This window comes from Nannobrachium achirus (genome assembly GCF_963921795.1).
Source record: "Nannobrachium achirus genome assembly, chromosome: 18".
Taxonomy (NCBI): Eukaryota; Metazoa; Chordata; class Actinopteri; order Myctophiformes; family Myctophidae; genus Nannobrachium; species Nannobrachium achirus.
Genome location: NC_137825.1, coordinates 59,799,247 through 59,822,349, shown reverse-complemented (window position 1 = coordinate 59,822,349; position 23,103 = coordinate 59,799,247). Strand labels below are relative to the sequence as shown.

Here is a 23,103-nt window from a genome sequence, read left to right as displayed (position 1 = left end):
GCATAAGTACTGAGCTCGCTCTCCCCTTCAGTCTGTGCTGGGAGTCTCTGACAAGCTGATCATGGGCAGACAGGCGGTAAGAGCCACCATATTTCCCTCTCCACCGCATGTTACTGTGTAAAGTGCATTATAGTAATGTTCCTTCTACTCATTACTTCTAGGCATGGACTGGGAGCGGACTGACACTGAGGAGTGTGTACCTGGATCAATGAGGAGCGCAAACCTGACTCACTGTGGAGTGTGTACCTATCACTGGAGAGTGTGTACTCGGCGAGCTGAGGAGAAGGACCTGGAAAAGGAGACCACAGCCTTACCTTCCGGACCCCCAGCGAGCCACCCCTATTCCTATTTTGTTGAGTATAGCTCACTTCCCTTAAAACCTTACTAGTATCCGGAAATTCTCTGGCCCCAGGCCCATTATACCCCGTGTTCATTTTATTTAGAAGATAGAGAATTAGACGGATTTGTGTAAGAGCGGGCACCTACTCACCTATTACCTGTCACCTGTGGAAAAGAACTATACTCACCTATTACCTGTCACCTGTGGAAAAGAACTATACTCACCTATTACCTATGGGAAAGAAATACTTTACCTGTCACCTGTAGAGAGGAACGATACTCACCTAGCGCCGGTGGGGAAGAGAGACTATACAATGGAATTATACTCGCCTGTTTCCTGTGGAGGGAAACCCCTTTAAAGTAACTCTTACCTACCCCCCCCGGCCGCCCCACGAAGAGGAGAAACGACAGCCCCGTCCCGGGAAAACCTTGTGTTGATTTATTAAAAGACAATTTCAGTTATTCACATTTATGTTGTTCATTCATGCTACGTTGCATTACAATGCTGTTGTAAAATAAGAACTGTTCAATAAATGCCCGAGTTGGCAACACTGTCTTTGCTCTCTTGTGCCTTGGTTTGGGTTCAGTCTCCACACATGGTGGAGAATACGGGTACTGAACCTCACCTAGACGCAATATGACAACCACACCGGCCCTAGACGCTCTGTTACAGAGCCAGGCCGAATTACAGCAAGCGGTGACTAAATTAATAGAGAAAATCCAAATTGACCAAAACGTTAATCCCACACGTTCGCCTGGAGAAGTGTTAACGAAACTGTCCCCCGATGATGATATTGAAGCCTTCCTGGAGGTGTTCGAGCGCACCGCTGCCCGGGAACGATGGCCCGTCCCCGACTGGGGCAGCATCATCGCTCCTTTCCTCTCAGGAGAAGCCCAACGTGTGTGCCGTGACCTACCCCTGGCAGAGGCCCGTGAATATAGGCGCCTGAAAGCAGCTATCTTGGCTAGTCAAGGTTATAGTATGCCGGCCCGAGCCCAGCGCTTCCATGGGTGGAACATGCAAGCGGCGCTGCCGCCTCGGCCCCAAATAGCCGCTCTCCTCCGCCTAACTCATGGGTGGCTGACTACGGCCGGTGACCCGCCACTGATTGAGAGAATTGTCATAGACAAATGTATACGTTCCCTGCCGCCTGATGCCCGCCGCTATGCCTCACAGGTGAGCCCAAATTCCGTGGAGGCCCTGGTTGCGCTCCTGGAAAATCACCAAGTGAGTACAGAGATGATGAGAAGCACAAAGTCAGAGATTCCCAGAGGGACGGGGGAGGCACGTTACAACCGGGACCGCTCGCGGCCTCCGGCTACTCCCCTGTCGCCTACTACTACGAGACGAGCCGCCACAGAGCGGACTGCCCGAAGCCAACCGCAGACATCACGCCGGTGCTACGTCTGCGGGAAAGCGGATCATATCGCATGGTCCTGCCCGGACCGAGACCGGGACGTATCCATGCCATCCGCCACCGCCGCCTCCGACGGCCGACGCCCCTGCCTTCACTCCGGGAGCCAGCGGCGGCGCCACTCCAACCTGCCGGTGAGAATTGACGGAGTGGACACCCAGGCTCTTCTCGACTCGGGGAGCGTCGTCACGCTGGTACACGCTGAGCATGCCGGGCGTCCCACCTCCAGCCGTATGCCGGTCAGCTGTGTGCATGGGGATGTGCGCTCCTACCCAACGACGCTGATACGCGTCCAATCCACCAAAGGAGATGTCGAAGTGGAAGCTGGAATTGTACCTAACCTACCGGTCCCACTGCTCATCGGCACGGACTGTGTGCTGTTTGAGAGACATTGGAACCCGGGGGGCAGAGGACCGCCGCGGCCGCGGCGAAGAAGAAAGATCCGGCCGGGCCCCCGTTGGAGGAACTCATTGCCCGCGTGCCCGGTCTTCCGCGCCGACTCAGAGGGACCAGAGAGCGAACCCTCTCCAGACGAGGAGCTGCAGGGAGATGCACCCGAGGCGGAGGAAGCGCCGCGGGGCACCTCGTCAGAAGAGCCAGAGCCGGTGGCGTGGCCTGACTTCCCCGAAGAGGAGGATGAGAGCTCTCCGCTCAGAGGGGACTTCACCACACAACAGTGGAACGATCCGAACCTGGAAAATGCTCGGAGGAACGTCAGCGCGATTGATGGGAAACTATGTGAAGGGGTGAGTGAATTAATTTCCCCCTATTTCTTTGTGCGGAGGGATTTACTGTATAGAGGGTGGCGGAACAACACTGGGGACGTGATAGAACAGCTGCTCGTGCCAAAAGAATATGTCACCAGAGTATTGTATTTGGCCCACACGCACCAGCTGGGGGCGCACCTGGGCGTGAAGAAAACCACCGATCGCATCAATGCACGGTTTTATTGGCCAGGCATAAAACGAGCAGTAGAGGACTTCTGCAAAGGCTGCGGTGTATGCCAGCTCACCGCACCCCGTCCTTTCCAACGTAACCCTCTCATACCTATGCCTATCATTTCCACCCCATTCAGCCGCATTGGTATGGATATAGTCGGCCCCCTCCCCAAATCGGCTCGGGGACACAAATATATATTGGTAATACTAGACTATGCAACTCGGTACCCCGAGGCAATACCCCTGAGAGCCGCTACAGCCAGAGCAGTGGCGCATGAGCTCTTCATGCTATTCAGCCGGGTCGGAATAGCCGATGCCATTTTATCGGATCAAGGCACATGTTTCATGTCTCGCGTCATCACCGAACTCTATAAATGGCTTAAAATAGATAAAATAAAGACCTCTATCTTTCACCCGCAATCGGACGGATTAGTGGAACGCTTTAATAAAAGTTTAAAGCAGATGTTAAAAAAGTTGATAGATATAGATGGCAAAGATTGGGATCGCTTGATTCCGCTGGTGTTGTTCGCCATACGGGAGGTGCCTCAAGCGTCTACGGGGTACTCCCCGTTTGAATTGCTATATGGACGGCAGCCACGGGGGCTGTTGGATATAGCAAAGGAAACATGGGAAAGCCAACCTTCCCCACATCGTTCTGTCATTGACCATGTTGAACAATTACAGGAGAGAGCCAAGAAGATCTGGCCGCTCGTTCGTGAACACATGGAACAAGCGCAGCGCGCCCAGTGCAGGGTGTACAACCGAGGCGCCACGCTGCGGAGCTTTGAGGTGGGCGAAAAAGTGCTGGTGCTCATTCCCACGAGCGAATGTAAATTTCTCGCAAAATGGCAAGGGCCATACGAAATTATGGAGAAACTGGGCCCGGTCAACTACCGCGTGCGCCAAATAGGGCGGCGGAAAACTATGCAAATTTACCATATTAATCTGCTGAAAAAGTGGCACGTTGTGCCTCCTGTCGCTCTCCCGGCCCTACTAACCACTCTCTCCTCTCAGAACCCGCCTCCAGTCCCTATTGGAGAGGAACTGTCCCCAGCTCAGGCGCAAGATATACGTGAGCTTCTGAGCAGGAATGCGGACCGGTTCTCAGAACTGCCGGGCCGTACCCACGCTATTGCGCACGACATCCAAACAACCCCGGGGAAAATAGTGAGACAACGTCCGTACCGTATCCCAGAGGCCCGGCGAGGAGCTGTAAAAGAGGAGGTAACAAATATGCTACAACTGGGAATTATAGAGGAGTCACACAGTGCCTGGTCGAGTCCCATTGTGCTGGTCCCCAAGCCGGACGGCACAATCCGGTTCTGCAATGATTTCCGTAAATTAAATGAGATTTCAAATTGATGCTTACCCCATGCCCCGGGTAGATGAATTAATCGAGCGGCTGGGCCCCGCTCGATTTGTAAGCACCCTCGATTTGACAAAAGGCTATTGGCAAGTGCCCCTTACAAAAGAAACCAAAGAGAAAACAGCCTTCTCTACCCCTGAAGGGCTGTTCCAATATACTGTCTTACCGTTCGGGGTACACGGTGCCCCCGCAACATTTCAGAGACTCATGGACCGAGTATTAAGGCCCCATCATCTCTATGCCGCCGCATATTTAGATGACATTGTGATCCACAGCAGCACCTGGGAGAATCACCTCCATCACATCGAAGCAGTCCTGGGAGCTCTCCGACGAGCGGGTCTGACCGCCAACGCCAAGAAGTGCCGAATAGGTCTGTATGAGGCCGAATATTTGGGTTTCACTATTGGGCGCGGGTGCGTAAAACCCCAATTACGCAAAGTGGAGCGTATACGCGAATGGCCCAAACCCGTCAGCAAGAAGCAGTTAAAGTCATTCTTGGGAATCATGTCCTACTATAACAAGTTCATAAATAACTATGCTACCCTTGCAGCTCCCTTGTACGAGATGACCCGACAAAGTCGGCCCAATATGCTGCGCTGGACAGAGGAGACCGAGGCCGTGTTCCGAGGCCTCAAACTGAAGCTCTGCGATGAGCCGGTCCTAAAAACCCCGGACTTCGGTAAGAATTTTCTACTCCACACCGACGCCTCGAACACAGGCCTCGGGGCCGTGCTCTCGCAAGTCATTGATGACGAAGAGCACCCAATAGTCTTCATTAGCAGAAAGCTCTTAAAGCATGAACTTAATTATGCAACGATAGAGAAAGAGGCTCTTGCTATTAAGTGGGCCATACACCACCTACGCTATTATTTGTGGGGAAGGCGTTTCACTCTCATAACGGACCACGCACCATTGAAATGGATGGCTAAAAGTAAGGACACTAATAAGAGAATAACACGTTGGTTTCTGGAGTTGCAGGATTACAACTTTGAGGTGGAGCATAAACCAGGGAAGGATATTCCCCATGCCGATGCCCTGTCAAGGCTCTATGAGGAAGAGCGGCAAGTTTGCGAACCAGTAGCAAACTTAAGGGGGGGGATGTGTGGTGGTTCGTTCGGACACCGCCCGCCAGGTAGGCCCTGCATGTCAGAGAAGCGCACCCTGGATGGGAGAGCGAGCCCTAGCAGACCAACACACTGTGTGGGCCAAGTGATTGACGGGCGTTACCTGCCGGCCCACACGCTTCATCAGGCACAAGCGTATGCACCTGTGGGCCCCACCCAACACAGGGGTGCATAAGTACTGAGCTCGCTCTCCCCTTCAGTCTGTGCTGGGAGTCTCTGACAAGCTGATCATGGGCAGACAGGCGGTAAGAGCCACCATATTTCCCTCTCCACCGCATGTTACTGTGTAAAGTGCATTATAGTAATGTTCCTTCTACTCATTACTTCTAGGCATGGACTGGGAGCGGACTGACACTGAGGAGTGTGTACCTGGATCAATGAGGAGCGCAAACCTGACTCACTGTGGAGTGTGTACCTATCACTGGAGAGTGTGTACTCGGCGAGCTGAGGAGAAGGACCTGGAAAAGGAGACCACAGCCTTACCTTCCGGACCCCCAGCGAGCCACCCCTATTCCTATTTTGTTGAGTATAGCTCACTTCCCTTAAAACCTTACTAGTATCCGGAAATTCTCTGGCCCCAGGCCCATTATACCCCGTGTTCATTTTATTTAGAAGATAGAGAATTAGACGGATTTGTGTAAGAGCGGGCACCTACTCACCTATTACCTGTCACCTGTGGAAAAGAACTATACTCACCTATTACCTGTCACCTGTGGAAAAGAACTATACTCACCTATTACCTATGGGAAAGAAATACTTTACCTGTCACCTGTAGAGAGGAACGATACTCACCTAGCGCCGGTGGGGAAGAGAGACTATACAATGGAATTATACTCGCCTGTTTCCTGTGGAGGGAAACCCCTTTAAAGTAACTCTTACCTACCCCCCCCGGCCGCCCCACGAAGAGGAGAAACGACAGCCCCGTCCCGGGAAAACCTTGTGTTGATTTATTAAAAGACAATTTCAGTTATTCACATTTATGTTGTTCATTCATGCTACGTTGCATTACAATGCTGTTGTAAAATAAGAACTGTTCAATAAATGCCCGAGTTGGCAACACTGTCTTTGCTCTCTTGTGCCTTGGTTTGGGTTCAGTCTCCACAATATATTTTCCTTTTTTGAAATATGTTTTCGACACTTTATTCTTTTTGGTGCTTGCTCTTTGGATTGTACACTACAGTACTCTTTTTCTTTTTCTTACTTCTTTGTAACTTGTAACTTTAAACTGCTGTGCTGCCTCTGGGCAACTGAATTCCCCCCGTGGGATAATAAAGGTATCTATCTATCTAAATGCAGTGGAGTAAAAGTACAACATTTGGATCCGAGATGTAGAGGAGTAGAAGTAAAATTATTGGAATTTGGAAATACTCAAGTAAAGTACAAATACCTCAAAACCGTACTTAAGTACAGTTAGTAAAAGTACTTTACACCACTGGGCATGGGGCCAAACCCATGAAATGACTATATCAGACCGGGCTTGGTAATGATACACCGTAGGACCCTGCTGGCACACACACACACACACACACACACACACACACACACACACACACACACACACACACACACACACACACACACACACCCTGGCGTTCTGCTCTACATCACACTGAACTCAACCTATGCTAAACTAACAAGAAAAATGGGTGAGTGGGTTCAGTACGAAGGAGAGAGAGAGAGAGAGAGAGAGAGAGAGAGAGAGAGAGAGAGAGAGAGAGAGAGAGAGAGGAGAAAACAGGGCCACAACCGGCGCGAGATCTACAAGTTCTTTCTGTTGATATCAAGTACTTCCTAGTAATCCCTCATGAAACTACTTTAGCCCGGTAAATTAGTGACACAAACGTTCACTTTGTGATACAAGCATACTGTACATACAAGCATTTGTTTTGCACAAAAAACATTCCTTGGGCTAAAAACGGCCCCCACACAACTGTGAAAAGGGATGACTCATCACTAAATCATAGTTTTCTGGGGCAGTTTTAGCCCAAGGAATGTTTGTCATGTGAAACAAAGGCTTGCATTGGATTCAGGATCATGAAAAACCCCTAGTTTGACCCCTCACATGCTATTTAAAGCAGATTAATTGTTTTATATTATTTTCCTGTACAGAAAGTCAATGGGACCCCCCAACCTATTGTATTTTTTTGAGTGGCTAACGTGCTTTTTGGGGAAAAGTAGGTCCAGAGGAAACCTTGTGCAAAATTTGGTGCTTGTATCACAAACTGAACAATTGTTTCACTAATTTATCGGGCTAAAAAGAACAATTTCATTTCCATCCTGAATAATATTATTATTGCATTAAGGCTTTGTTTTAATTTCTTGAATTAGTATGTCTTTAGTTTGCAAAACTTAACCTGAAGCGAAATTACATAAAAAATACTGCATATGCTGCATTTTTTTGTACTTATCGTGAGTCATATCGTTACTGAAGTATTCAAGGTTATCTAAGGTTTTCCAGCCTTAGCTGACACAGCACTGCTTGAACCGTGTTGTTCTGCTGCGCGGGGATGTGGGAGGGGTTTGTCTCTGTGCCTCTGATTGGTGGAGCCAGGCGCTGCTAATTGCGACTAATTGGCTGCAGCGGTGAGCTGCGGCTCTGTGTGGAAGAGCCCAGGGGAGAGGTGGTCCCCAAGGGCCTTCTGACAGCAAGAGCTTCCAGCTGCTTCAGTTTAGACATGCTGTCTGGTCCCGCCTTGAAGTGGAGGAAGTGTCATATGATTTGTAACATAATGGTTTCCGGGTTGGATTCTCGTAAAGACGAACATACTTTTGGTGGAGTTAATTCATTTGTTTTTGTTTTGAGTTGAGTTGAGGTGACAAGACGCAATATGACTGCAGCAGGCACGTGCACACATAAGTGGCGTTTCCATAAAGCCTCTTAATGCGCATTAAGCCTTTTGCGCTTAAATCTTTTTATGGAAACACTTCAAAATTCAAATAAACTTTCATTATCCGCAAAAACATTTATCCGCTTGGAGGAGGTGGATTTTGAGGCTTTATCGAATAAACTGGGCATTTGTGAATGGAAACGGGTCAGACAATAAATGCGAATAAATTATGAAGTCCTGGGTCCATATCGTCCTCCAGCTTAACACTTTCCCCTACCGCTTAAAGGAGAGTTTCTGGGTAAAATAGACCCCCATACCTTTTTAAATGTCTTCTCCCAAGCTTGCGAGATGGTTCAGACACCCCATAGTCCCAAAGAAGCATTATAATCCATTTTTGATCGCAGCTTCTACTCGACCATGGCTCCATAATGGACCGCGTCTATTCAATGTCAACAGCTTTCTACAGGTTCTGCTGCTGCTGCTCTACTCTCAGTCTTGTCCCGCGAGAGACGGCGGGAGTTCAAGCTGAACAAGACTCGAAAAGAGTAGCTTTTTCACAACAACAATGGCTGCGCCCTGGAGAAGAAAATGCTTTGATGAACTATATACAGTACGGGGAACTGATACGGAGCGAAAAAATGGACTTTGAAGCAAGAAAAATAACCGGATTAGACATTGAATAGACGCAGTCCATTATGGAGCCATGGTCGAGTAGAAGCTGCAATCAAAAATGGATTATAATGCTTCTTTGGGACTATGGGGTGTCATTTAAAAAGGTATGGGGGTCTATTTTACCCAGAAACTCTCCTTTAACGTCCATTGTATAGCGTTAGCTCACAAATCAAACCGGTTGTTTGTTACACACGGAGTGACACGGACCGTGTGTAAATTCCTCCCGTTTTCACCTCCCGGAGTCAAGCCATCCGTGGCTAACCCTTCCTCATCACAAGGTGTTGCGTGCCAAAAGTGGACGATCTACAAGCTCACAGCAGCTTGCATCCGCGTCTCCGCGCTGCGTTGTGAGCTTGCAGATCGGCCACACTCCAGAGGAGGCTGAAACTTGCAGGATGAGTGTGCACTGTGCAGCGATCGAGTCACAGCAGTAGTGCAGTGCTCACGTCTCGGTTCGGTCTGAAAATGTCAGCCCGATCAACTCATGCAACCGTCGCTAATTCGAATGACACCCGCAAATGGAAACAGGCTAAATTCGCTTTGTCTTAATGCGGATTTCTCATAATTTGCTTCCTATTTTCGAATAAGCTTATGGAAACATGGCTATGGACATCAAAGGGGGCTTGAGCCCCTGCCCTTTTTTTCCGTCTGTAAAAAATGCCCTCTCCAGACCAGGAATGCAGTTTTTACTATGGTGAAAGAAATGCCCTCTTTGCCCTCTTTCCATGCCATACCTGAAGGCAGCATTCAAGAGAATTGCCTTGTCCAAACTCTCCTGAACGTGAATGCAGCATCTTATGCTGAAAGAATTGCCCTTTCTGTGTAGAAAGTATGCATATGAGTGGTTTAACGCACCGAAAATAGCCGACTGCGACACGTTGTGAGCTTGGAGGTCTGCCATTTTCGATATTTCCACCAAAAGGCCCTTTTAGAAATGTCAGCCCCAGGCTCCTCTCTAACATTCTCTGCGCGTCCCTGGACTGCAGTGTGGATAGAATGACAGGTAAGAAGTTATTCACACTCTCTCTCCTCCCCTAACTTCAAACAGACTACAGTCTGGCTCACACACACACACACACACACACACACACACACACACACACACACACACACACACACACACACACACACACACAAGGTGTGTTAAGGTACAATATGTGAGAGATCGTCATAATCATGCTACCAGGCAGGCTACTAGGGGTGACATGGTTAAAGAAAAACCCAGAACAAATGCAGTGTGCAGATCTGTAATGTATAGGGCAATTAATATATGGAACACGTTACCGAATATGATCACTGAAGCACCCAGTAAGGCTAGTTTTAAGAGACTCCTTAAAAGACATTTGACTAATTATCCTCATTTATTTTAAATTAATTGACCATTGTCTTGAATCTTTTTTTTTTGTAAGACTACATGTTTTTATTGTATTGTGTTGTGTTATGTATTGTACTATGTATTGTTATGTTTTTTGTGGACCCCAGGAAGAGTAGCTGCTACTTTGGTGGCAGCTAATGGGGATCCGTATGAATAAAGAATAAAGAAAGAAAGGTCAGGATGAAGGGAGGTGGGAGTCACGTATCCTTTGATAAGCGGGGAACATAGGAACATACAACCCAGAAACATAGAACCGGGGGAACATAGGGATGACCCCGTCACATACTGCAGGGACCCATTTCTACAAGGATGTTGTGTTAATTGACAAAAAATTACACGTTTTGCTTTCTTATGTCATGCCTCATGAGAGATACTAATTTGTTCCACTGTTGGAGGTTTCCTGTAGGTTAGACGAGTCCCTGCAAGCCAAATGACGCCATGTTGACGTTATGATAACGTCCTCCGGTGACTCCGGTGACGTTCAGAACTAGGCCAGATCACAGCCCATATGAGGATGATCTTGACGTCATTACCAGGACGTCATATATGGATTTACGGATTATTGTTATTGTTTGTAATTTTAGTTGAAATATGAGCATGTAAGGTTATATTCTGGGACATATCTGACTAGTTATGATATTTATCTGGCCTCGATCGGACCCTCTCTGATTAATCCAGGACGTCCGTTTTCGTGTGCAGGATTTATGTTGGTTGAAATCAGGTGATATTCTAGGCCAGATCTTTTTTGTGCAAAACAAATGCTTGCAATGGATTCAGAATCATGAAAAACCCCTAGTTTGACCCCTCACATGCTACTTAAAGCATATTCATGTTGGTGTGTTTTATCCTGTATAGTTAATTTAATGGGACCCCAACTTTCATCAGCTGTCAAGGATTCTCCTAGGGAAGCTGAATTTCAGTCTTTGTGAGATGTGTTACTAGACACCTTTACAAACACATTGGTGAAGACATTTTTTGGTAAGGAATTTATTCCAGGATTTGACACTGTTTCTGAAGATATTCCCTTCCTACAGACACTGTCCCATGTCAGTAGTTGGACTGCATGAGCTGCGTGCTGAAGCAGAGATTTATGATCTGGCTGTAACATTTGCATCTGGGGTGTCATTGCTGCTATAGAGCGAGGCGCGGCAATGCAAGAAACATGACGGCGATGGAATGACATGTCTGTCTGCCTGCAATCTGGAATGACTTCAACAGACACACTGTGTGTGTGTGTGTGTGTGTGTGTGTGTGTGTGTGTGTGTGTGTGTGTGTGTGTGCGTGTGCGTGTGTGTGTGCGTGTGCGTGAGAGAGAAAGAGAAAGAGAGTGAGAAGCATGTACAATGTGTGTCAACATCCTTGAGGCCATGTTTCCTATTGTTTGTACCTCACTGTATGCATTCATGTATAAATGTACCAATTAAGACCCAAGGCTAATTCTACAAATTCCTTCTAAATCATTAGTTGTAAACATTTTCAAGATTTTTGCAAACACACACATGCGCACGCACGCACGCACGCACGCACGCACGCACGCACGCACGCACACACACACACACACACACACACACACACACACACACACACACACACACACACACACACACACACACACACACACACACACACACACACACACACACACACACACACACACACACACCGACATCTGTTTCTGATGCTTTCAAGTGCTCCTTGTAGATTGTCTATTTTGGTTCAATCTGTTGTAGATTGGTTAACTCGCCCTCTCTCTATTTTGGTCCAATCTGTCCTTTAATGGAAACAGAATTCTTTCAAGTTTTCCTCGTGACTGTATCTTATGGGGAAAGAGTGACATAATTTGACATAAATGTAAGGTGCTGTAAGTCAGTGGTTCTCAAACTGTGGGTCAGGACCCCCAGGGGGGTCCCCACATTATTTTGGGGGGTCCCCAGATGATTAACTTAATGTGCAACATTGTTTTCTCACTTAACAGTAAACAAACCAACATAAAGTTTAAGTGTATGGAGGGTATCTGCACATTTCTAAAGTGACAATTTAAGGACTTGTTAATACCTCTAAAATGACAAATTAAGCATTGGCCAAATTGTCAAATATTAGAGGCAGTAATTGTGAAAAAGATGATCTACTGCGAGGCGTTGTGAGCATGTAGATCGGCTATTTTCACAACAGAACCGTGTTAAAGAAAAGAAAGTTACAGCAACAATTCAGACAGTTTTAATCCCAATCATATAAACTTGGCTAATGCTATGGATTAGATGGATCTGCGCTATTGATTTTGCTTTTGTGCTTGGTCAGAGGTCACACACAAGGTCACAGGTTAACCTTACACTTATGCAAAGCATGTGTGGCCATCTCTGTGTGCATCTCTAATTTAATGGAAAATTAAAATTCTAACGTTTGTTTCATCTACATATTAGCTGTGTCTTTTTTGCCAATCAATCAACAAGCCCACAGCATATTAAAAGCTTGTAGATCAGCTGTTTGTGCTATTTGTCGCACAGCGAAGAGTAACAGACTTACGTTGTTAAAGGACAACTTAGTTTTTTCACAACAAGGGTTCATATTTTAGATTGTAATTAGAGAAAAGAAAAAGTGAGTGTTGAAATGTTTTCATTTGCTTTGTGTTTTATCGCGTACCGTGCTAAAATGTGGGGCATGCGTACGCATGGGGGCATGCGTACAAGTGGCTAAATATGTCTTTTTAGACACAATAAGCCAGCAGTTTCTTCATTGCTATTTACAGTAACACTTCTAGCCCCCATGAACATCCAACATCCAACATCCAACCATGAAAGTTTGTGTTGTATCTTGGGAAAGGGCTTATTCTGTGTAAAATGACATATTTAGCCACTTTTGCGCATGCCCCCAACCACTGAAATAGGAATCTCTAAAACAATAGAAAGAAGTAAATCAAATAATTGTAACACTCATCTTTTATATTCTTTAATTACAATCTAAAATATGAACCCTTGTTGTAAAAAAAACTAAAGTTGATCTTTAATGGCTGCTGACAGCTGATTTTCCTTTGGGATTCATTCTTTTCGTTTTTTTATGCTGGCTTAAATCATCACTAGACGGTTTTGTTTTGCTGTGAGAAACCCTATTTGTCAAAGTGCCGTAAGGATAAATTAGAGTTGCCTTCCTCAAGTGTCTCTCGCTTTATTCAAAGAGTTTGTTTTGTGTTGTTGCCAGAGTTGCTGCAACACGAGGCGAACAGATTAAGAGTTCTCCTCAGGTCACACTTGCTAATGAAAAGACGTGTCCTGCAGGGGCGTCAATTGGGTATGGAAGGGGTATGCAGCTGCCATACCCTGGGTCCAGGGGGGAAAATAAAAGTTACTTTTAAATGTAAATCCATGAATGTCTCTTTGTCTATCTGTTCTGGTTATTATGTTGTTAAATACAGTAAAATAACTACAAATGCAAAATTTAACAAAATGGTCACTTTAACGAGGTATTATGATTATTTTCTCCACACTTGTATTCCCCCTATCTTGACAAAATGGTATATTCCCAGGTTCCCCAGGTGAAATTCATTATTGTTAATTGTGGCATGTTTACTAACATGTCAAGTTTAGCTGCACTTGAACAACCGTTCCAGGCTGCCATATCCAGCCCAAGAAACCGTATAAACTGGGGGAAAAATAGAATGTACTTCTTAAAATAAATGTATCATGCCTGTTGCTAAGGTATGGCAACATGACTGGTGTCTGTCTTGCAGTCATGTTGCCATACCTTAGCTTTTTCTGAACTGACGCCACTGGTGTCCTGCACTCATTTCCTCCTGCGCTTTGAAATCAAACACTATTACACGAGCTGGAAGACGGCCTACAGCCCGCTGGCCTGGGGACATTTTTCTGCGAGTTCGTAACAAACCGCAAATGTGACATGCGTCGGCAACCCTGTGTGAGAGAGAGAGGGAGGAGGAGGTAGAGAGCGAGAGAGAAACGAATTCTCTAGAATAAGCATTGCGTCATGCGTCAACCCTGAATTTCAAAATTCAGCAGAATAGGATGGCCGTCATTGAACGAGAAAGCAGCAGCAGAGGGAAAGCAGGGAGAAAGATGAGAAAAGTATATTTGTGTTTGTATTCTGTAAGGATAGAATGAAGTGAGGTTTAACGACTAAAGTCACCGTTCTACAATTAACAAGTCTTAAGTTATAGACACTTCCTCTGACTTTTTGAAATAACGTTGCTTTTGGGAAGAAACCAGAGAGAGAGAGAGAGAAATACGTCATGTAACCTTTGCATTTGGAGGCTGTGGTAAGCAGTTATTCTCCGGGTTAAAAAAACAAACAAAAAAAAACACATTCTTAACAAAACTCCATGTGCATCAGAATGATGGTTTATCTGTCTTGTCTGTGAGTGAATATTTGTGTAACCGTCAGTGTTGGTGAAGTTAAAGTTACATGTAACTGAGTTATGTAACTAAGTTACATTTTGCTGTAACTTGCTGGTAACTGAGTTACATTCATATTTCTTATTTCTGTAACTCGTCAAGAAACTATGATACTTTTTGGGTCATTTTTGGCTCAAGTTACAAGTTACAAAAGGTTACAAGCGAAGTTATAATTTTACATTTAAGTTTTGTTAAGATTGGCGATCAAATGTCCTCAACAGATCATAATTTTCTTCTTTTTTTAACTTTATTTTAGGAACACAGTTGTTTACTAAAGAAAATGTCAACCTTTTTGAAATAAAACCTACTGAGTTGAGAGGCATATTTCTGCTGGCATGTGACTTTTTTTGTAGGATATTATATTTTCTCAATTTAACGCTGAAAAAAAAGTAACTCAAGTTACTCAAGTTACTTTTTCTATGTAACTTGAAACTTTATAAGTTATATTTCTCCAGGGGTATAACTTTAACTTGATCAAGTTACAGCCATGGTGAGTTACTTGTAACTGTAAAAGTTACGCTTTCAAAGTAACCTCCCCAACACTGGTAACCGTCCATCTGGCGGTGAAGCTTTCTGTGTCGTTGCGGTCGAGATCCAGAGAGCTCATAATCTGGCGGCCGATTCCCCCCCCTCGTGCTTCCATTACTTTCGGTGCCAAGAAACAAAAAAAGCTCTAAAAAATGTGGAATTCCAGCTAACAAGCAACCTGGGCCCCAGCAGGGAGCAGGCTGGGAGAGAGGAGAGGAGTAAAACGCCACATTATTTTGTGCTTTAACTATTGAAAAATAGCAGATATACAAGTTCGCAGCGCGGCACTGAGTGCTGACGAGCACTAAGAGTTGAGGCATTACATTTTGTATAACACGGTTCTATTGTGAAAATAGCAGATCTACATGCTCACAACACCTCGCACCGCGACATGTGAGCATGTAGATCAGCTATTTTCACAAATTCTGCCTCTAATATTTGACAATTTGGCCAATGTTTAATTTGTCATTGTAGAGGTATTAAAAAATATTTAAATGTCTTTAAATTGCCACTTTACAAATGTGCAGATACCCTCAAGACACTTAAATGTTATGCTGGTTTGTTTACTGTTGTGGGAGAAAATAATGTTGCACATTAAGTTAATCATATGGGGACCCCCCAAAATAATGTGGGGACCCCCTTGGGGGTCCCGACCCACAGGTTGAGAACCACTGCACTAGACTACACAACACTAAACTAGACTAAACTAAATGTAGCTAATCTAAATGCAGAGAGAGTAAACCAAAGCAAACTGGAATGGTGTACCATAAACTAAAGTCTACGGTATGTCAAACTGAGTTATTTGTTTTGTTGTATTCCCTTAGTGCCAAAGGACCCCAAAATAACCAAAGCCTCTGTGTGCTGGTGCACCTTGGCAGTGGTGTAAAGTAACTAAGTACATTTACTTACCGGTAAGTTCTGTACTTAAGTACACTTTTGAAGTATATGTACTTTGCTTGAGTATTTCCAATTTCCAATACTTTTACTTCTACTCTACTGCATCTCGGATCCAAATATTGTACTTGTACTCCACTACAATTATTTGAAAACTTTAGTTACTAGTTATTAAGCAGACATATGTCTGCTAATGTTTTATGTATGTTTTATAATATTATAATTTATATAAATTATAATATTATCCACAAGTTTCCAACGCCCCATAGTGCATTGCGCAGACGCTGTACCGAGCGTCTGCGCTTGATTTACAAGCTCACAACAGGCTGCATCTGCGACGCGACGTGTGCTTGTATGTCTGCTGTTAAACCGGAAGTGTGGTCCAAACAGGTCCAAATAATCTCCAGTAAACTCCCGCGGAAACAGGTGGATAAAACATACATAAACCACTTTAGCCCTATTTCATACCTAGGCTGTTTGAAAATAGCCGATCTACAAACTCACAACGTGTCGTGATGCGACGCGTTGTGAGCTTGTAGATCTGCTATTTTCAAACATTTAGTAGCCTACCTTTACTTTTGGTACTTTAAGTACATTTTGATGCCAATACTTTCATAGTTTTACTCAGGTACATTTTGAATTCTGGACATTTACTTGTAACGGAGCACATCTACAGTGCAATATTGATAGTTTTACTTAAGTATAAAATGTGAGTACTTTTTCCACCTCTGCTTGGCGGCCCCCTGTCCCATAGCGCGCTGGTTCTCAACCCTTTCAGGTCGTGACCCCCCAAAATAATCACATTTGACCTGGGGACCCCCCACCCTGACAAGCCCTTGGAATGTACTGATTGAGATTGGCACATTTCACCCAGGTCTTTTTCATCTCACTCGCTTCACTTTGTCTGCTGACCTCACTCAGCAACGAAATAAACAGAAAATAAACACAAATAAAAATAAAACAATTCACAGGAGGCAAGCAGTGATCACCCCATGATGTGCACTGCAATGTAGTTTCAAATGCACTACATTGCAGGTGTTTTTTGAGAATGAAAAAAAAAAAAAGACCTGTGTGAAACAACGGCCGGAGTTCATGCGTTCAACTATCGGTAAAATAGCAGATCTACACGCTCACAACGCCTCTTGTAGATCACAACGTATGTTTCTTTATTATTTAACAATTTGGCCAATGTTTGACCAGTTATTAGAGTATAGTTTGTTCATTATGTTTGACCTTTTGAGGTATTAAGACGGTCTTAAGAACTTCAGTGCCATATGCAAAGTGGGACCTCTTATATTGCCACCAAAGGGTACAAAGGGTTAAAAATAGTGTGCACGCTGGTGCACAAATTCGTGCACAGATCATGCACTATGCATGTGCACGCTTTTCACAGCTTTCAAACCAAAAAAATCCGCTTGGAAATCCATTCAGGCATTCAGGAGATAGCAGCCCTTATGTTTTCTTCAAATGTAAACAAACATGGCTGCCATGTTTGAAAGATGGGGTTGGTATGGGGGTTAAACATGCAATTTCGCAATCACGATCACGCCTAGTACATTGTTGGAGGTCCAAACAACATTTTTGAAAAAGATTATTATTATTATTATTTTTTTTTAAAGACGATAAAAGACGATTGGCAGAGAAGGCCACTTTTGGCACTGTAAGAACTTAAAAGTCCTTCAATTGTCCCTTCAGTATCATCTGGGGACCCCCCTGGGGGTCCCGACCCACAGGTAGAGAACCACCGCCCATGGGGCACTGCTGTGCATGGTACTCACATGATCTCCTGGCTGAGGTCTCATCAGAGACACCTGGTCGTAACCGCGGCGGAACAGAGCCCAGATCGCGTCCAGTTTCCCCTGAGGAGGACAGCCACAAAACACACCGTTATATAACCTTCTGAACACATGGAGGACCTGGGGATTCAAACCAGCAACCATTCAGTCACGACTAAGAAGCTCCTCCATGTTATATTCATGCAATCACGGCCAGGGGCGTCGCACCAAATTCTGGGCCCTGGGTACAAGGATTGACGGCGGGCCCCCCATGAATGTTCTTCATCACGCGTTATTTTGTGCTTTAACTATTGAAAATATAGCTTGTAGATCTGCTATTTTTGAAAGATCGTGAAAATGTGTGCAAGTCTTTTGAAAATGTTTCTATGTCAGTGGTGCTCAAACCTTTTCATGTGAAGGACCACCAAAATTATATGTATTTGACCATGGACCCCCATCTCTAAATATTTAGTTCCAGGGACCCCCCAGAAGCAACTTTTGAGTTACAAATGTTCGCTTAAAAAATACACATATTCAAAGATTTGCACACATTTTCACGACTTTTCAAAAATAGCAGATCTACAAGCTTGTATCTTGTACATCTGCTATTTTTCAATAGCTAAAGCATAAAATAATTCAAGGCCCTCCACCTTGTCCCCTAGTAACTCCGAAAAATAGCAGATCTACAAGCTCACAACGTGGCACTCGGTGCCGCGCTGTGAGCTTGTAGATCTGCTATTTTTCAATAGCTAAAGTATAAAATAATTCCAGGGCCCTCCACCTTGGGCCCTAGTAACTCAGTCCCACTTCCCCCCCTTGTGACGCCCCTGATCACGGCACCAAATAAGAAACAGCTGTGTGTTTACCTGTATGGGCGTGTACCACTTCCTGTTCTGTGGAGGTTTCTTGTTGTGCACTTTCTTGGGTTTGGGTTCGTACGGTTCAAACTCCTGTTCGGGCATTTTCACCACGGCGTTCTTGGGTTTCTCCAGCTTGGCGCCCTCCTCTGTAGAGCCTTTCCCTCCCCAGCGCACCTAGAACCAAGCATGCACACACCATGGTGTTGACTAACATTTTGTATTGACTAAAAAAAGGCCTCGCAACACTATGGTTTAGTGATGAGTCATCACTTTTCACAGTTTTGTGTGAGCCGCCTTCAAAGGAATGTTTTTTGTGCAAAACAAATGCTTGCAATGGATTCAGAATCATGAAAAAAACCCTAGTTTGACCCCCCCACATGCTACTTAAAGCAGAAATAAGCAGTTTTCTGCTGACATAAGCAGGAATCATGCAATTGCTTATTATATTCAGGCGGCTAACAATGCTCCCTAAAAAAAATCTAGTCTCTGTGGCGCTTCTAGGAGCCGCAGTCTACCTCCAAAACTATTATTTTATCTGTAAGAAGCTCTGTCATTAGCAGCTCATTGGTGCATGAACCAGCAGACTGGGGCTAAAAGGATTGACAGACAGCTCAACCAATCTGAACAAGAACAAGAGGCGGTCCTGATTGGTCTGTTATTTTGGATGGGCACCCAGTTTAATCGACCAATGACAGAACTTCTCACAGATAAAAATGATAGTTTTGGAGGCAGATTGTAGCCCCAGGAAGTGTCACACACACAATATTTCTTTAGGAAGCATTGTTAGCCGCCTGAATAAAATAAAATAAAAATGTTTTTTTTAAATAAGCAATTGCATGATTCCTGCTTATGTCAGCAGAAAAATGCTTATTTCCGCTTTAAAGCATATTTATTTTTGTGTGTTTTATCCTGTATAGTTAAGTTAATGGGACCCCAACTTTCAGCAGCTGTAACGGATTCTCCTAGGGAAACTGAATTTCAGTCTTTGTGGGATGTTTTACTAGACACCTTTACAAACACATTGGTGAAGAAACTTTTTGTTAAGGTTCCCCCGACTAAGACATTCGGTAAATGAATAGTATCTCACCTCCATCCTCTTGATTCCTCCAACGCCTCTTCCTCCGTAGTATGAGGCATCCACCGTGGGCCACTTCTTCTTGGGCATGCCGTCCTCATCATCTGACGAGTCCTAACACGCACGCACGCACACACACGCACACGCACACACACACACACACACACACACAAAGCACACACACAAAGAACACACAGAGCACAGAATACGTGAACCGTCTTCCTGTTTATAGAACAAAAACACACACCCGCCTACTTACGTACCGCATCACTTGCGGAAGTTTGTTTTAAGAGTTCGGTTTACACGACGGGACAAATTAAAGCGCACACAAACTACAATACACAACAGTTACACTGTATACAAATTACGTGCCAGTCTTTAGCTGAGAAGTCAAAGTAAAGTTGCAGCGTGCGCGTTAGTGCCCAGGAAGTGGGCGCTCGGTGTGGGTTGCAGCGGTTTGGACTGATGTGGTGAACGTGAGCTGGAGTGGGTTTGTGGTCTCCTGAACCGGTGACCTACAGGGAGTGGTTCACACAGGGGGCCAGGGGCATCAATTGGGTATGGCAGGGGTATGCAGCTGCCATACCCTGGGTCCAGGGGGGGAAATAAAAGTTACTTTTAAATATAAATCCATGAATGTCTCCTTGTCTATCTGTGCTGGTTATTATGTTGTTAAATTACAGTAAAATAACTACAAATGCAACATTTAACAAAATGGTCACTTTAACAAGGTATTATAATTATATTCTCCAAACTTTTATTCCCAGGTTAAAATTCCCATTTTATTCCCAGGTTCTGCAGGTCAGCTGCACAGGTGCAATTCATTATTGTTAATTGTGGCACGTTTACTATTTTATGCCAAGTTTAGCTGCACTTGAACAACCTGTAGAAACAGGGGAAACATAGAATGTACTTCTTAAAATAAAGGTATCATGCATGTTGCTAAGGTATGGCAACATGACGCATGTTGCGCGCGTGCAAGACACCAGTCATGTTGCCATCGTATAGTATCGAATCGGCAGTGCAAAGAATCGATTGTATCGATACTACCTACGTGTGCATTGTATTTAGCATTTTTAAGAAGAAAAAATTAAAAGGAGGGGTTTAATTACTTGTCTTGGGGTCCCGACCCACAGGTTTAGAACCACTGCCATACTGTGTCTAATAAACGTATTATGATCAATTATCACCCCTTTTGATGGGTGTGCAGGCATGTCCTCTCTGTCGCGTGGAAACCTCATATGTCCAAAACTGTGTGTGTGTGTGTGTGTGTGTGTGTGTGTGTGTGTGTGTGCGTGTGGGTGCGTGTGTACGTGCGTGCGTGCGTGTGTGCTTTTGCCTGTGCAGGAAAACTTATAGTCTGTATGTGTATTTTGTCAATGTGCAGGCATGTGTGTACTGTATGTCTAGCACAAGTTAACTTCATGCCCTTTACATACTGTGCTTTGTCGCACGAAAATAGCAAACTTACGGGCTCTGGGGGAGGAGGTGGAGGGGGCTCTTTGATCACCTGAAACACAGCAAAATGAACAAGGAGACAACACACTTTATTAAACATCACAGCAGTGTTTAAGCCTGTCATTTCTTACATAATCGTCTAATCGCAATTATTTTGTTATAATCGTCATAATCGTTTCCATGTTGAAAAATAGCAGAAATAGCAGATCTACAAGCTCACAACGCATCATGATGTGATGAGTTGTGAGTGTCTATTTCCACTATGAATGTTCTTTTTTAAGAATAAAGTTGTCAAATATGTCAGGAATTTGTATATTTAGGTTATGTGTCATATCTGCCATGTGCAACTTCAAAGCCTAAAAGCCAAACAGAAATGTAATTGTAACTACAAAAACACAATTAAATTGTTAATCGCAATTATTTCAGAGACAATTTATTGCCAGGTAAAGTGTCATGTCATAGTGACAGCCCTAGTAGTGTTGCATAGGTTATATCTACATCAAAAGTATTCGCTGCAACCACGGCACTAACAAAAAAAACTGTGTCAACATTTTGGTCAGTTTTCATCGTTATGTGCAAAGCGGTATGGGAAAACAACATGCGCTCTTAATAAAACGGCACATTTTTAAATAGCATAATCTACAACTAGGCTGAATGTATAGGCTGACAGCCAATTCTCGAATGTTTTTATTTTGTTTCCTGGGGCAATAATGGCCACAGGCTGGGTGTTCACGAGGTTTAGGAACGTTCAGTTTTGTTTGTATGATGCTTAGATGCTGAAGCTTTGTGTAAATGTGTAGCCTACTCTAGATGATGTAAGGGTGTGACGTACCACGGTGCAGCAGAGAGGCCAGAACCACCACATGAAGAGCAGGGCCAGGAGCAGGAACAACACCAGTAACGTTATCAGCAGGATGGTGCCATCGAACTGGGAGGAAAGAACACAACACCAGCGTTAACACTGACGGATTAAGAAACCGTAAAGAGATGGAGGATTGTAATTCTGTAGTTCTTCTTCTTCAATTCGCTCATGGTAGAAATTATCAGACACAGAACATAAACCAGTAAGACTCCCTAATCGGGAGATTAGGGAGTACACAAACTTTAGAAGGCAATGGTAGCCAATCAGGAGGGAATATGGGAAATGGGACAGATCCATGTTGATGACATGACTTTAGAGATACTGTGTACCACTTTGCGTGATTTTAGGGAAAAATCTGTAAGAGCAGTGTTCAAAAATGTGTTTTGCAAGAATGGGCCTGAATGGTGGTGCTAGAAGAGGGCCATGTGAGAAATGAGGGGTTGGTTTGGCAGCCAAGGAGTGTGTGTGCAAAGTTTGGCATGGATCGGAGAAACGGTGGCGGAGATATGAGAAGGGCAAAAGTGTGACGTGTGACTGACAGACTGACAGACAGACTGACTGCCGGGGGAGGCTTTGATAGTAACTGCGACTTGACTGACGGTCGCAACAATATACTGTAGATGGAGCAAAAATGTCTAAAGAAGACGTTAGGAAAGCTGAGAGAGATATAGTATAGTGTAGTGTAGACAGACGGTAGGAAAGCTGAGAGGGAACCGGCCAAGATGAGACAGTTGTTAGGAGAGACCTACAGTATGAAAGCTGAGAGAGATATATAGTATAGTGTAGACACGACAGACAGTAGGAAAGCAGGGATGGAGAAAGTATAGGAGAGACAAATGGTAGGAAAGCTGAGAAGAACAGTATCGGAGAGACCAGTGGTGTGAAAGTAACTAAGTACATTTACTTAAGTACTGTACTTAAGTACTGTTTTGAGGTACTTTTACTTTACTGGAGTATTTCCAATTTTCAATACTTTTACATTTACTCCACTACATCTCAGAGGCACATTGTACTTTTAATCCACTACATTTATTTGAGAACTTTAGTTACTTGTTACTTTGCAGATATGAATTATACTCTTATAAAACATACATAAACCACTTTAACCCTATTTTATACCGTGGCTATTTGAAAATAGCCGATCTACAAGCTCCCAACGCGTCGCATCGCGACGCGTTGTGAGCTTGTAGA

General features: G+C 44.5%; 1 protein-coding gene across 1 annotated transcript in view; it reads right to left on the bottom strand.

Moving 5' to 3' along the window:
- antxr1c (ANTXR cell adhesion molecule 1c) overlaps window positions 1-23,103 on the bottom strand; it is a gene marked incomplete at both ends in the record, with an annotated part of 156,242 nt that overhangs the window by 11,835 nt on the left and 121,304 nt on the right. Inside the window, 5 exons of the mRNA XM_080747017.1 lie at window positions 17,661-17,741; window positions 18,524-18,691; window positions 19,605-19,706; window positions 21,064-21,102; window positions 21,883-21,978. Coding sequence (XP_080603143.1) covers window positions 17,661-17,741; window positions 18,524-18,691; window positions 19,605-19,706; window positions 21,064-21,102; window positions 21,883-21,978 — 486 coding nt within the window. The remainder of the gene's footprint in view (window positions 1-17,660; window positions 17,742-18,523; window positions 18,692-19,604; window positions 19,707-21,063; window positions 21,103-21,882; window positions 21,979-23,103) is intronic.